Source organism: Hippocampus guttulatus, chromosome 1 (assembly GCF_054856545.1).
Source record: "Hippocampus guttulatus isolate MCC_2025c chromosome 1, RoL_Hgut_1.0, whole genome shotgun sequence".
Lineage (NCBI taxonomy): Eukaryota > Metazoa > Chordata > Actinopteri > Syngnathiformes > Syngnathidae > Hippocampus > Hippocampus guttulatus.
In genome coordinates this window covers 15,980,290-15,995,050 of record NC_141261.1, presented here as the reverse complement: position 1 = coordinate 15,995,050, position 14,761 = coordinate 15,980,290, and the positions used below count along the sequence as shown (strand labels likewise).

Sequence of the window (14,761 nt, the reverse complement as noted above, 5' to 3'; positions counted from 1 at the left end):
TTATTTTTTAAAATGCATTCATGATTTGGGTCAGGTGCACTGAATGAATTTCGTTATTAGAGTGAGTTGAGATAACACCAACTCAAGCTTTTCTTCTTCTCGCATGGCTACCTTAAGATGGAACCTGTGCATCTTCCAGGACCTCACCCAATTCTGCCATTCATATCATAATCCTTTGGTTGGGCTTGTTGCATGCCAGTGTCAAAAGGAATTAACACATATTTAAAATATGAGTTTTGATATTATCATGGAACACACAACAACTGATAGGTTTGGCAAGTGCTTTTGCATAGTGAACAAGGCAGTGTTACCAGGTTATTAAAAGGCCTCTGATACATGTTTTAAGTTGTCTATAAATCTACTTAAAAATGGATCTGGCTCAAGATGATTTTATATTGTGCAACCACTTGCCAAAATTAAAGTGAGTATATTCAACACATGTTTTTTTCAGTGTGGTCGCCAGCCAATAGTACTGCAGTGATGTAAATTGTACTGTCAGAATGAACCGTAATATATTTCCAGGTTACATGTGCCTTCCTTACCAAATACTGTGAATGTTTTTAAATAATGCTGTGCTGCGAAGCAAAATAGAAATAATATAAAGTCAACTGTACCCTAAGTAAAACAAAAAAGCACCACCTGAAGTGGGGCGGGGGGGCGTCCACAGCAACCCCCCCAACAACCCCCCCCCCCCCCCCGCCCGCCGACAAATACTTTCCAAGGGGCTCCCAAACATATTTATCCTGTCAATAAAACAAATAAAACACCACCCCACACGTCAAAGAAATGCTATGGGTGGTCCCTTGTTTGGAAAAAACATACAGCAAAACAGACGACGGATGCATGTTGACAGCGACCGGCACCCAGCTTCCCAGCACTCCCCATGACATCATCTCCCCCACTCCCAGGCAGCAACATTGCGATTGGCCAATTGGCCCACACTGCCAGTAATCGCTTGAAACAAATACAGTAAATATCCAGTGTTGCCCTTTTTAAATGGGGTGTGTGCCTTTTTCCTGCATGAGCTGGTTGCAGATGCTGCCAAAGTGCTTAAACTTTGGTCCCAAATCATTCATAAACTGGAAGTCTTCTCCACAGACGCTGAAGGACAGTCCCTCCAGTGACTGACACCCGCTCTCTTCTTCCTCGTACATGTACTTATGTGGTTGGTACTCTAGGTGGTCCACAGGGTTTCCGTCAATCTCATGCAGTCTCTGTGGGCGCACACATTAAAATGCCGTTGTGATGTTTTTACACTGTGGGTCCTCATCTGGCTTGTGAATCTGTAGCATGATGTGATGCAAATATGTCTTTTACCCTGTTGAGGTAATCTGAAATGTTGCGATTGGTCAACAAGGTCCTTGCCTGCTGATACCTCAACGAGCCTCCCTGATCATAAAAGGGAATTAAATGTTGCATGCGCAATATGGGAACGTAGACTTCAAAAATGTATTCAGACCAACATAATCATAATTTGTTCCCAAGAGGCCTTAAATTCTTTTTATTGTCACACTTACCTGATATGTGTTCATGTTTGCAGACCATGCAGAGTACTGAAATAAAGGGAAGTAACAATAATTCAGCGATTCAGTCTTCACTCATCTGGTTTTCCCCTTTGTTTTTTGGGGGGCTGATGTGCAGTTTTATGTTTTCTTTAAAAAATATGAGGGTGGGTGGGGTGGTTATGACAGTTGCGAATATTGGTCAGTGTTAGAAGTAGTCTTACCTTGTTACTCACCATCCCTGAGTTGTAAGTATCCAATTCTTCAATCATTACTGGAGCCACCTTAGCCATCTCGATGAAAAGTGCAATTCATCAATTCAACCAAGTATCGACCAATGAGACATGCAACATATATTTCTGTAGTAGAGTGATTGAATATGGCAAATATTTGAGAAGAAGTGGTGATGGTGATAGTGAACTATTTGTTTCCCCGCAAGCCATTATTCAGCCCTGTGCTTTCATTTGGGGTTAAACATATTCACAAAGTGTTCAACTGTCATGAAGAAAAGTTTTGTATGTGAGTAAAATACATATTACATTTTGATGATGTCCTCCATAGCATAACTGAGGAAGCTGGGATCCAAATTCCCGACAGTACAAAACTGTGGATTGTTAGCCCCCTCGATAATTGGGGGCTGAGATACTCATGAGAAAGTAAAGTGAGATGAGCCAATACCTGCATCGTTCTCTGCTTCAGCCCATTTGTCACAGTTGTATCTAACTCCTTTGAATGTGTCAGCAGCAAAGGTGGCACCGTCTAGCAGAGGTACATCATCAAATAAGTGACTCAATGCCACACACGGTATGCATAGACAGAAAGTAGCTGCTGGCAAAAGTTGAATCAAGGCAACTTTTTTCTGTTTTCATTCCAAAACGGCTCTGTTATGTTCTTAGTTTGGATGCTATTTTTTTCCAGGGAATTCACATTATTTTGGAGATGCAAATGAACTACTGAATCTGGACCTCTTCTGTAGTGCTATGCGTGAAGTGAAGAAGCCTTTTGACCTGAAGTTGAACTGCCGTCATCAACTAAGAAGAGCCCAGTCAGTTGCCTCTATTCAAATATTGTGCATGATGACCGAGAAGCCACAGTACACTCAAATGTAATTGTCGCCAAACCCTGCAACGCACACCTTGCATTCTGCGCCTCCTGCTTCTTGGTTGTACTTGATTAGGGTCTGTTGACCCTCATCTTGTTGGACCTCGGATAAGTGCTTGAACTGTTTCCCACATTCGCACACCAAGACGAAGAAGATTACTGCAAAGACAAAAGGCAAACAGTCTGCATTTCATGTATTCCAAGGACATGTTGCTCAGCCGTACCAATGCCCTTCAACTCAACCCGGCTGGATGATGAGACCCTATGCAGTGCCAGCATCAGGGATTTCCGATACGAGGGAGCTTTGTGGGCACATTGACACTGCTCGGTGGCATATTGCATATTTCCTTAACTTGTTTTGAAAATTCTGTCATTTTCATTTTTCTTGGTTAGAAATGATGCAACAGAAGATTTTAAAGAACTAGCTGTCAAAAGAGCCATGCATGAACAGGTGAAGAACCCAAAACCAAGAAATAAAGAAATAACAGATTTCTGTGTGTCTGTGAAATTCTTTATTTAGTAATCCAGAAAGAACATCTGTGAGGTTAGCTGTGAATGATGTTCAACAAGAGGGCCTGGCTCATATTCTCTGTTCCAGCTTATCGTAAAGGTTTGTAGGGTTGAGGTCAGAACCCTGACGCTCATCTTCTAAGAAAGCCTTTCTTTCCCATGCTTTGTGCATTAGAAGACAGTCATACCTTCTTTAAACCTTTTCTAAGGTGTAGAATTACATTTGAAAATAGGATGGATGGATTTTCAAGTTTAACATGAACCGACGGGTTTCTTTTTGAACCCGATCCCCTGACTGATTTATGGACTGAGGGAAACAAAGTGTGTCCTATATACACTAAACCTGACCTAACTGCCCAACTCCAGTTGGAATCTGAGCTCCTGACATCATTTACTAAGCCAAGCCCCTCAGAGGCATGCATTACACAAATACTAAAATGTGTGTTTATCCATCCTTTTTCTCATGTGTTTATTCTCACAAGGACCGCGGGCGTGCCGGAGCCGATCCCAGTTGTCTTCATGCAGTAGGCAGGGCACATCCTGAACCCAGTAAATCGCAGGGCACACAAACAACCGCGCTCACAACCACACCTAGGGACAATTTGGAATGCCCAATCAACCTGCCATGCATTTTTTTGGAATGTGGGAGGAAACCTTAGTACCCGTAGAAAACCCACGCACACACGAGGAGAACATGCAAACTCCACACAGGAAGACCAATTGCACCCGGCACCTCTGCACTCTGAGACGGACGGACGGACGTGCTAGCCGGTTGATCAATGTGCTGCATGTGTTTTTATGTGACTTGTAATTATACTTATAAAACCAATGTATTTCTTTACATTTATTTTTCTGGGGGGGGTGAACTAGATTAATGATATTTGACGTCACTTAATTAGGGAAAACTAATTAAATAATTGAACCCAAAATGCAGCCGTACTGTACTTCCAGTCAGTGACTTTTTTTAAGTGGCTCTTCTTTTTGAAAGACTATACAGTAGTAGTGTTCCAATCTGATGCTAGGACTGATTTTTAATTTAAAAAAAAATTTGCACAGTTGGAGCCAAATATGAAAGTACTCACATAAAAATAAGAGCAGTGCTGCAAGAATCAGTCCAATGCCGGCTGGTCCCAGACTTGTTGAGAGCGGCTGCTTATGGCGACACACGTTTCCTCCTTCGCAGTCACACACACTTACGATGACAGTATCCTCTCCGCTTAAGCCCTGTTGGTCTTCAATCACGAGGGGCACTGAGTAATTGCCGTAGGCAAGTGTCTTCAGGCTAACTAGCCCAACCTCCTCACCTGGTGCAGGATGTAAAGCAAAGTATGTGGTGGTTTGTAAACTGGAACGGAACAATAGATGTTTACCTGTGGTAGGGTCCACTTTCCAACGCTGTAATTGGGTTGCATCATCACTCTTTAGTGAGACGGTGTAGGGCCCGCCGTAAGGATGCAAGTCCAGATCTTTTGCAGCAAGCATGACTTTGTTTCCACACATTGTGACACTATTATATCTTAGCTTTGGCTTGTTATCATTAATATCCAGAAGGTGAACCAAGATGCTACTCGTGCCTGAGGCTGGAGGCTCACCTTGGTAACGACAGGGAAAAAAATGGCACTTTGGTGGGATTTTTTTGTTTGTTTTCACCAAAGACCAAATAATAGTAGTTTGTATTTCCTTCATACCATCATCGACTGCAGCAATCACTATTTTGTAAATGTCATCGTGAACAAAGGGTGACTCTCTGTCCATCTTCCCAGTGGTTCTGAGGTGACCTGTTTTTTTATCAACGCTCACCCAATCAGCAGGATCATCTAACAAGACAAAACTAGAAGGAAAAAAAAAGAAGAGTATTCACCCAGCCATACCATAATAGTGAAGCAAGATATCGGCAATGACAATGAGCAGTTAAAAAAAATTAAAACACAACAACAAAACAACAACTTGAAAGTGCAATGGTGTCTGATTGTTTAAGACCAACCTAATTTTGGAAACATCCGAATCAACGTCATGAACCTTTGGAGTGTATAGCAACTTTCCTGGCTCCTCCTCTTCCTTCTCATAGATGTCAACCGACTCTTTGTCAAACTGAGGTGGGTCGTTGATATCAATCACTTTGATTGTGACGTTAATTGAATCAGAGATGCCTTTGATTTTGGGTGCTGCATCTTTACATACAAATAAAGGCTCCTCATTCTCAACTCCAATCTGAAGGTTTATAATAGCTGATTCCTCGAAATCTTTCCCCTAGAGGACACACAATTACAAAGTCAGATCTAGTACAGCCACTGTTGAATGAAGAATTGTGAGGTATGGGGCCGATAAAATTACCTTGACGACACTCAGAACACCCTCATTAGTGTCAGGGTCAGTTTCAATTTTGTAATTGTTTTCCTCATTTCCTTTAATGATGAAGTATTTGGCTCGCCAGCCGGGGGTATTTGGAGTGTCTTTGTCCTCTATCGCAAGCCTTAAAACATTCTCCCTTGTCACCATTTCTGGAATTTCACCCTGATACTGGACCGGAGGAACACTTTCATGTTTAGCAACATGGCTTACCATGGACACCAGAAGCAAATTTTATTGTACTTGCACATTACAACCACAGAGCAACAAAATTCACTTCACAGTTTCAACCCACCCAAGGAAAATAAAAAGACAGTGACGCCTAACAGCGGGGAGGACAGGACCCAAACTATGCTCCTGTGAGGAGAGTGTAGGGTGAGGAAAAAACACCTCATCAAACCCCTGTAACATAATAAATACCTGTTTCAACAAAACTCATACACTTGCACATGTGGAAAGGGGTATCAGTAAAGGGAGATGACGCAGCCCAGACACTGAGGAACAGCCACAATTAGCTGCATCGTGTCAGCCTACCACATTGCACCGTGACAAACGACGGTAAGAGGGAGAGGAATCTTGGAAGGCGTTGCGTAGGAGGAGGTAATGTGCGTGTATCTTAAGTGAGTCTTGCTTCTGTACGTGGAAGCCTGTAGTCATCACTTCCGCTCAACTCCTTCCCATTCGTCTCTGCCATCTGATGACTCATGACATCATGTTGCCATGGAGATGACCTCATGGATATTACCTCGCAAAGTCCTGATCCAATAACTAAGGTGCCCGGCAGAAGACGGGGGTGTGACAGGGGTATATACATTGCCGTGAAGAAGTATTTGCCCTGTTCCTGATTTCTCTGTTGTTTGTATATTTATCATCCACAACACTTTCACTTTTTAAGTGAAGCAGGCTACAAGAGCTCAAGAAATAAACGTGTCATGCCACGATCCAAAGAAGTTCAAGAAGAAAATGGAAAAAGAAATGATTGAAATCTAACAGTCTGGAAAAGCCATTTCCAAGACTCTGGGGCTCTAGCGAACCACTGTCAGAGCCATTATCCATGAATGGAGAAAACTGGTAACAGTGTCAAACAGTCCCAGTAGTGGTTTACACTAAGAGTGTCATGACGACTCATCCAGGAGTCCGCAAATAAACCTATAACAACATCCAAAGAACGCTCAACCTCAGTTCAGGTTCGTGTTCACGAATCTACCATAAGAAAGACACAGACCAAAATGGTATCCATGGGAGAGTTCCAAACATCTGGGTTCTCTTGCCACTGCTGTCCAAAATGAACACAAAGGCGTGTCTCAAATTCTGGCAAATTTGAGACATCTTGATGATCCTCAAGACTTTTGGAAAAACATTCTGTGGACGAATGTGTCAAAAATGGAACTTTTTGGAAGATGTGCACCCCGTTATGTCTGGGGTAAAAAATGGCACAGCATTTGATAAAAAGAACATTATTCCAACAGTGAAGCATGATGGTAATGGTGTAATAGTCTGTGGCTGCTTTGCTAAATCAGGACCAGGACAATTTGTTGTGATTGATGGGACAATGAACTCTGTTGTCTCCCAGAAAATCCTGAAGGAGAACGTCCGACAGTCAATTTGCACCCTCAAACTCAAGCGCTCTTGGATTATGCAGCAAGACAACAATCCGAAACACACCAGCAAATCCACCTCTGAATGGCCCAAAAAATGAAATTAACGTTTTGGAGCGGCAAAGTCAATATACCGGATTGAAGCCAATTGAGATGCTGTGCTGTGACCTTAAGCGGGCAATTCATGCTCGACAATATGGTGGAGTTGAAGTAATTCTGTGAAGAAGAGTGGTCCAAAATTCCTCCACAATGATGTGAAAGACTCATCACCAATTATGGGATGGTGGACCAGAATTTTCCCGAAGCCATCTGGAAGTCAGCTTCCATGGCCTCATCGAACTCTTCCTACACCCGAGGTTTTCCCTCAGCGACTGCTGAAGCTGGTACCGGTACACATCAGCTGCCTCTGGAGTCCCACAGGCCATAAATACATTTATTTATAAGGAACTCCAAGCAAACCTCTACAGGTGGATGATGTGAAGTTGGCCAGGGCGATTACAGATCAGTGCTGTAAAGCGGGCACTCTGAGGCCGCCTTCCACCACCATTGTTCGTCTCTGTGTGTGGCACAAGCCTATCCCCCTTGCCCTGTACCGCAGCCCACTGTTTGCCTCTGCCTCTATCCAAAGCACCACAATCGCATTACACCACCTGTGCCAGAACAAATACCTGTTGTTTTTTTTAGCTGGTGTAAATTTTAGCTTTTGTCACGAAAATGTCAGATGGCCAGGGACGTATAACAAAAAGAAATGCCCATGTGCCACTGGGGCACCCAGCATGACATTGCGTGGTCCGCCTAATTCTCAGACATGGTGAACGAGACTTGCCCCGGCACAAAAAAGAAGATGCACATGGGAAGCGCATGTACGCTGCCTATGGAAGTAGAGCCCTGAGTGTTAACAGACCTGCACATACCCTCCCCCATAATGAGCAGTTTTCCGATTGCCAAAAAATGCTGCCAGCATTATCTGGATTTTGTGATAAATCAGGAAACTACCCACTCCAAACAGCATAATGTCTGTGATTCGAAATATGTTGGCATTGTCAAAATCTTCATCGGAAAGATGAGGATGTTGACAAAGGATGTTAAAGATGAGGATTATTTGGCCGCAAATAATCCATCAGGACAGGTGGGTTCACCGTGACGGGGAAGGCTTTACCCAATATTCTTTTTAGATTTCGGAGCCGGCCCGGTGATCCAGTGGTTTGCGCGTCGACCTCACAGTGCAGTGGTACCCTGTTCGGTTACAGCTCCGGCCACCCTGTGTGGACTTTGCATGCTCTCCCAGGGCCTGCGTGGGTTTTCTCTGAGTACTCCGATTTCCTCCCACATTCCAAAAACATGCGTGGCAAGCTGATCGAACACTCTAAATTATCCCAAGGAGTGAGAGTGAACGCGGATGGTTGTTTGTCTCTCGGTGCCCTGCGATTGGCTGGCAACCGGTTCAGGATGTCCCACGCCTACTGCCTGAAGACAGCTGGGATAGGCTCCAGCACCCCCCGCGACCCTTGTGAAGATGAAGCGGATCGGAAATTAATGCGATGGATGGATGGATTTCGGAGCGAAGTTGGTCATTTTGCACAAAGACCATGCAAGACAGAAATCATCAAGCCAAGGTAGATAAGACAGGGAGAGAGCAGAGAAAAAAAGTGTCCGCCTACATTGAGTGCCAGAGGAGAAAGATAATTAGTAACAGTTTTAACTCTTGAATGCTTACCTTCCTTGCTTTGAACATTGGTGGATGACTGTTGGTGTCGATAATATTGAAAGTGACAACAGCGGTGGACGATAGGGAGGGTTTTCCATGATCTTTCGCTTGAAGCATTATTTCATATTTATTGAACTTCTGAAATGACAATTACAATGATTAACATGACATTACATATGTCACTTGGACAAATCCTTACGTGTGTCTATGTCGAAAAAAAAAAACCTGTGACACTTACATCATAGTCAAAACACCCTTTAAATGTAAGTTGAGCCATTCGGGGATCAATCTGGTGTAAGTCAATTTTCGGAACCTGCGGTGACTGAGATACCACACTCAGGGTAACTGTCGAGTTTGGGCTGTTCTCTTGATCAGTGTCAATCACCTCTATCCTAATTGGCAGGTAGCCTTGGCAAAAAAAACCCCAGATAAATATAATATGAATGTAATTACTTTAATATGAGTGTCCAATGACTTGAGGCAGAAACTCACCCTCGACTGTGTCCTCACTTACATCAGCGCTCATTTGGGGAAGAAGAATTTTTGGTGCATTGTCATTGATGTCTTTTATGGCAACATCAAATGCTAATTCTCTGTCGATTGCTCTTCCTGTTTGTTTGTCCAAAATGTCAAACTTGATCTGTGAATAAATACATGTTGTACTTGTAAAGGTAATGGTTAAGTAAATTTATGATGCGGTTTGAGCTCACATGGAAGAAGCTGTGCGTCTCTCTATCGATGGGTTTATGGGCGTAGATCTTCCCGTTTCCTTCATCAAGAGAGAAGATGCCCAGTGGCTCCTTGTCCACGCCCATTCCTCTTATAATATATTTGTGATTATTGTGTTGATATGTCTTGTCATTGAATATCTGAGCAAAAATAAAGAGAAAAAGAAGCACCGTTGAGCCTCTAGCTGCTGGGTTTGACTACCTGTATGCTGATTTGGTTTGCTCAAAATATTGTTTTCACCTGAGATATGAGTTTTGGGTAAGGCCCTGGGTCTTCCTCAACTAATTCAATTGTAGTCAAAACCCACCTTCTTTTGGAACGGACCAAAATTTCCTGTTGAACACACATTTACGATAAACACCAAATAGCGATTCACGCTCCACGCAGGAGGACTCCAAAACATAAACGTTACCCGCTTGTCACGCTGGATGTTGTGTCCTCTCTGTGAGGCCACTGCTGATGTGACTAAAGCCTACAGGAACAAGAGAACCCAGATGTCACAGACCGCAGTCAAAGCTTTAACATTTATTTCATTTTTAGAACCATTCATGCACCTGAAAATGTCAACAGTTTGTTCCCTTTATTTGTGACACATTAAGAGTTGTCATTCACGGTAGTAACAATAAAATAATACTCTTCATCAACCATTGTTTTGACCAAAGATCTACTTTTCTAGCAACCAACCTCCCGTGAACGACCCGTTACCGGTACTCCAGTTTCCCATTCTTTGCCAGAGCCATCGGTGAATTGTAAATGAAACAAACTTTGAATGAGAACAACTATCATTTCAAAAAGATACAATGCAAACGGCTGCTGACTGCCAACAACTTTCAATGATGCAGATAATGCAACATCATAGGTTAAAGGTGACCCACTTTTATGATTTTTTTAATTATTATTATTATTATTGGGCGGCCCGGTAGTCCAGTGGTTAGCACGTCGTCTTCACAGTGCAGAGGTACCGGGTTCAATTCCAGCTCCGGCCTCCCTGTGTGGAGTTTGCATGTTCTCCCCGGGCCTGCGTGGGTTTTCTCCGGGTGCTCCGGTTTCCTCCCACATTCCAAAAACATGCATGGCAGGCTGATTGGGTGCTCTAAATTGTCCCTAGGTGTGAGTGTGGGCGTGAATGGTTGTTCGTCTCTGTGTGCCCTGCGATTGGCTGGCAACTGATTCAGGGTGTCCCCGCCTACTGCCCGAAGACGGCTGGGATAGGCTCCAGCACCCCCCGCGACCCTAGTGAGGATCAAGCGGTTCGGAAAATGGATGGATTATTATTATTATCTACTGTATTTATGTATTTATGTATTTATTTTGGTCAAAGTGAAACTGATAGGATGCTTAGGGTGCAGTGTGCACGAACACAAAGATATATAATAATAACAACACACACACACACGCACACACAAACATTTTCTTTTTTTTTCCATTTCCCCCCCAAACCCCTCGTGATCGACTTAAGACCAGTTCTCAGGCTACCAGTCGATTGCGATCGACTTATTGGGCATCCCTGCTGCTCATCATAGATACTAAAATATGATTTCCCCCTCATCCTGATTTCAAACTGCATTGAATATTTATCTCAATTTCCTTTTTTGGATCGTCAAAACAGTTTTATCATCTCAAAAATACAACTCAAGTAAAACTAAAATACAGATTTTATTAAAATTTCAAACCACAAGAACTGAAATTCTTTGTGATAACTTCTGACGAGTCTGTAGTTAGTTTGGAATTAATTAGAGTATTTATTTGAGTAATTTTGCCAATTCTTTGCAGAATTGTTTTAACTTCAACACAGCATCTCAATTGGATATACTGTATGTCCAGATTTTGACTTGGCCACCTCAAAATGTTCATTTTGTGACCCATTTAGAGACTTGTATTTGAGGTCATTGTGCAGCACTTGAGCGTCATCACATAAACTGCTGGTCGGACTTTTGCTTGCAGAATTTTCCGTTTGACAGCGGAATTCATGGTTCCAAGTAGAAAGTTTTCCAGGTCCTGCAGGAGCGGGCATCTCCAGCCCATCACGCTGCCATCACCATGTTTGAGTGTTGTCATGAAATGCTGTGTTGTTTTTAACGCCTGATGTAACAGGCCACACACCTTCCTACTTCTGCAGATAGGCTTGGATTGTTTTTTTTTTTCATATGGTGTGGCTTGACCTTTTCATCAATGTGCTTCAGTGTTGAGCAGTGATTTAAAAAAATAAGTGTTGTTGCATATTGTTGCACCAACATATTCATTTCCCGCAAAGGTTAATTCTGTAATAATGTGCGCTCATTATTTATTTAATCATCAACAACAATGCTTTGTGAATGTCTTTGCCAAAGTGTAAAGTAAATTTTTGTGTCGCAGAGTTGAGCACAGAAAGAAAAAAAAAACATATCAGAAAAAATTCAATTGTAGAAGTTACATGCCCCATAGTTTGTGCAATTGGAAATTTGACCAAACTACTCTGGAAAAGTACGCATCTTACGTCACAAAACTCTTCAGAGGCTGAAACATTGTCACACGAGACAAATCTTGAGAGTTTATTACAACTTGTGCGGCTTCAGGTCAGTGATCAGATTAAAACGCACAACATGTGTGTCGCCTTTCTTTTTTGTAACACCGCCGCAGACGGGTACCGGTGTTGAGGAGACAAAGGAGGAAGTGAATGAAGTCCACAGTATCCCAATTTGAATGTATTGCAATGTAAGAAAGAGATGCAAGTCTTCATCCTAAAATAAGTTAAAAATAATGCTCATAAATCAAACGTGTACTGCAAAGTGAGATCTGAGCTTCTTTTATTTTTCATATATTGAAGACTCACCTTATGAACACAAGTAACAATTTCCCCCTGCAAGCACAGCTTTTTGATACAGCGTCTGTCATTTGCCATCAGATTTGAAGCTGAGGACTCTTTTCATTGCTTTGACTTTTTTCTCTTCACAGCAGTAAATTGTGTGATGGATTATTATGCCAAAGGGAAATGCATTTTGTCTGCAAAGTAACTTTTTCAGTCATCTTCCCTCTCCAGTTCCCCATACGTGTCTTTCACTTGTCATCTTACTTTTATTACAATTGTTACATACTTGAACAAATCATATACAGTATTTATTTAACCTCCATGTGTGTTAAAGTTCAAATGCTTGTCGTCTATTCTGAGTTGTTCAAGCACGACATGAAAGTCGTTGAATTTCACATTAAAATTTGTTCATTTTAATTCAAATGTACCGTAGCTTGTCATGCACACACAGAAGTGAAATTGCCCAAATGCAGGAAATCAGATTTCCAGATTACATTTAAGCATCAAACAAATTTGACACTGTAAAAAAAATCAAATCATCTGGCTCCAGATGATTTCATTAAGTGCAACCACGTGACAAAATAAAATGGAGTAAATCCACCCAACACGTTTTTCTTCTCTTGATTGAAATAGTCCAAATGTTAAGATTTGTGGGACTATGTACATTTTCAACAAAGGCTGCATACGATAGTGCGGTATTGCAAGAACAGCCTTCTGAACAAATACACGGCAATTGAACGCAGTTGGACTTCACAGAGGTCAGTACTTTTGTAAGAAGGGAAAAGGCAGAATTCATGCCTACCAGCACAAGCATGGAAAAGGTCCTCATCCTGATACTCCCTGCTTGACGTCCTCCGTGGTTGTCTTGTTCACAGCGTTGATACAAGAGAGCACACGACGCCTGCAGGCAGCCAGTCGCTTCGCTTGACTTCATTGACAAAGGAGTGTTTGTTCACATGCACCGTATTGCGGAATCTTTCTGTGTACATTCACCTTTAGTTGGAGTTATGTTGTGGCGTATGCATGTTTCAAGTTTTCCTATCTGAGAAAATGTGTGAACTGAGCTCTACTTGACTTCTGAGAAACAATGCTCTCGGCTCAGCTGTACCCCATTCGGGTCAGCTCAGGTGACATTTTTATGTTCAATCCGGCATCACAGTCAACCCTGCAAGCACGCAAATACTGAATCCGCTTGAGAAGAAGAGCCGTGAGCCCACATACTTGAGCTTGATTGTGAAGCCCGGCTTGTCTACTGTGAGTTGTCCAAGAGCCTTAAAGAATATAATGTACAGCCAGCAGCTGCATGTAGTCCCAGCATTTAACTGTACTGTGTAATTAGATTGCAGCAGTTTACTTGATGGGCCCATCTGGCACGGTTCTCAGGAAGCACTTCAACACGGCCGCCTCCCATCAACTGAATGCCGACCTTGTTAACCCCCAACACGTACACCAACGAGCCACAACTTTATGACCGAGTCGACATTCTGATGAGCTCCAATTAAAAAATATGCAGATAATAATGCTCGGGTATGATTGAAATGGTCAGTAATGATTACACCCACGTAGTCGCAGTTCGGCACTGGTGGATTTGCATATTTGCGGATTTGGTTTTCCCCTTTTTTAATGGAGGTTGCGAGAATGTTACAAATTGATGGAAGGTGCCTTTTTTCATTTTTAGGTGCACCGTTTCATTCCCATCATGGTGACTGAAACAGCAAATAAATAACATTAATGATAAATCCCCAATCCACATTCTGTTGAAATGTGCATGAAACAGTTTGGCTAATTTGAATTTCCTTGCCGCCCCTTCACATAATTAAACAAACCTCAACGCACAATGAATCAAAACACTCTGCCATGCACAACAATCTCGGCCCAAGTATCAGCGTTAACACCCTCGGACAATTCAATGCGTCCAACTTTGTGAGAACAGTTTTGTTGTCACAGCGAACAAACACCCAGTGCACAAAATAACATCCATGGCTGAGTGACAACAAAACTGGTGCCAGCCATAGATCTGTGCATGCTATTGTTTAGTTGCATTTCCCAGCCTTACGAACATTACCCGGGAACTAACGTAATCAGTTAAGATAGTTCTGATGTAAAACGGTTATGCTCACCGAGATGCAAGCTTTTACTTGCTGTGATATATTAAGCATGTTGCGAGTCACTTGTTGAACATTGTTAAACTTCATGTCTGCTTGACTGGTTTGTTTGTGGATCCAGCAACCCCTTTGCTTGTTTCTCATTTATTCATTCATTCATTATTTTCCGAACCACTTAATCCTCACTAGGGTCGCGGGGGGTACTGGAGCCTATCCCAGCCGTCTTCGGGCAGTAGGCGGGGGACACCCTGAACCGGTTGCCAGCCAATCGCAGGGCTCACAGAGACGAACACCTATCCGCGCTCACACTCATACCGAGGGACAATTTAGCGTGTTCAATAAGCCTGCCATGCATGTTTTTGGAACGTGGG

General features: G+C 42.6%; 1 protein-coding gene across 1 annotated transcript; it reads right to left on the bottom strand.

Moving 5' to 3' along the window:
* Positions 1-677: 677 nt before the first annotated feature.
* On the bottom strand, positions 678-13,264 carry LOC147210661 (cadherin-like protein 26). The gene is made up of 18 exons (XM_086114417.1): positions 13,088-13,264; positions 9,910-9,969; positions 9,738-9,830; positions 9,479-9,637; positions 9,261-9,408; positions 9,007-9,176; positions 8,778-8,906; positions 5,448-5,633; positions 5,098-5,363; positions 4,802-4,944; positions 4,484-4,705; positions 4,196-4,417; positions 2,638-2,762; positions 2,181-2,261; positions 1,727-1,795; positions 1,518-1,553; positions 1,318-1,389; positions 678-1,214 (listed from the first exon to the last, which is right to left on the bottom strand). The coding sequence occupies exons 1-18, from the start codon at positions 13,217-13,219 to the stop codon at positions 993-995; spliced, it is 2,535 nt and encodes an 844-aa protein (XP_085970543.1). The 5' UTR covers positions 13,220-13,264; the 3' UTR covers positions 678-992.
* Between the last annotated feature and the right edge of the window lie 1,497 nt (positions 13,265-14,761).

Excerpts from the sequence above, each read along its gene's own strand:
- LOC147210661 (XM_086114417.1), bottom strand. The coding sequence starts at position 13,219 with ATGAAGTCAAGCGAAGCGACTGGCTGCCTGCAGGCGTCGTGTGCTCTC. Across the intron at positions 9,970-13,087 it reads CCTTTTCCATGCTTGTGCTG|GCTTTAGTCACATCAGCAGT; the intron begins GTAGGCATGAAT and ends TTGTTCCTGTAG. Across the intron at positions 9,831-9,909 it reads ACATCCAGCGTGACAAGCGG|GAAATTTTGGTCCGTTCCAA; the intron begins GTAACGTTTATG and ends TGTGTTCAACAG.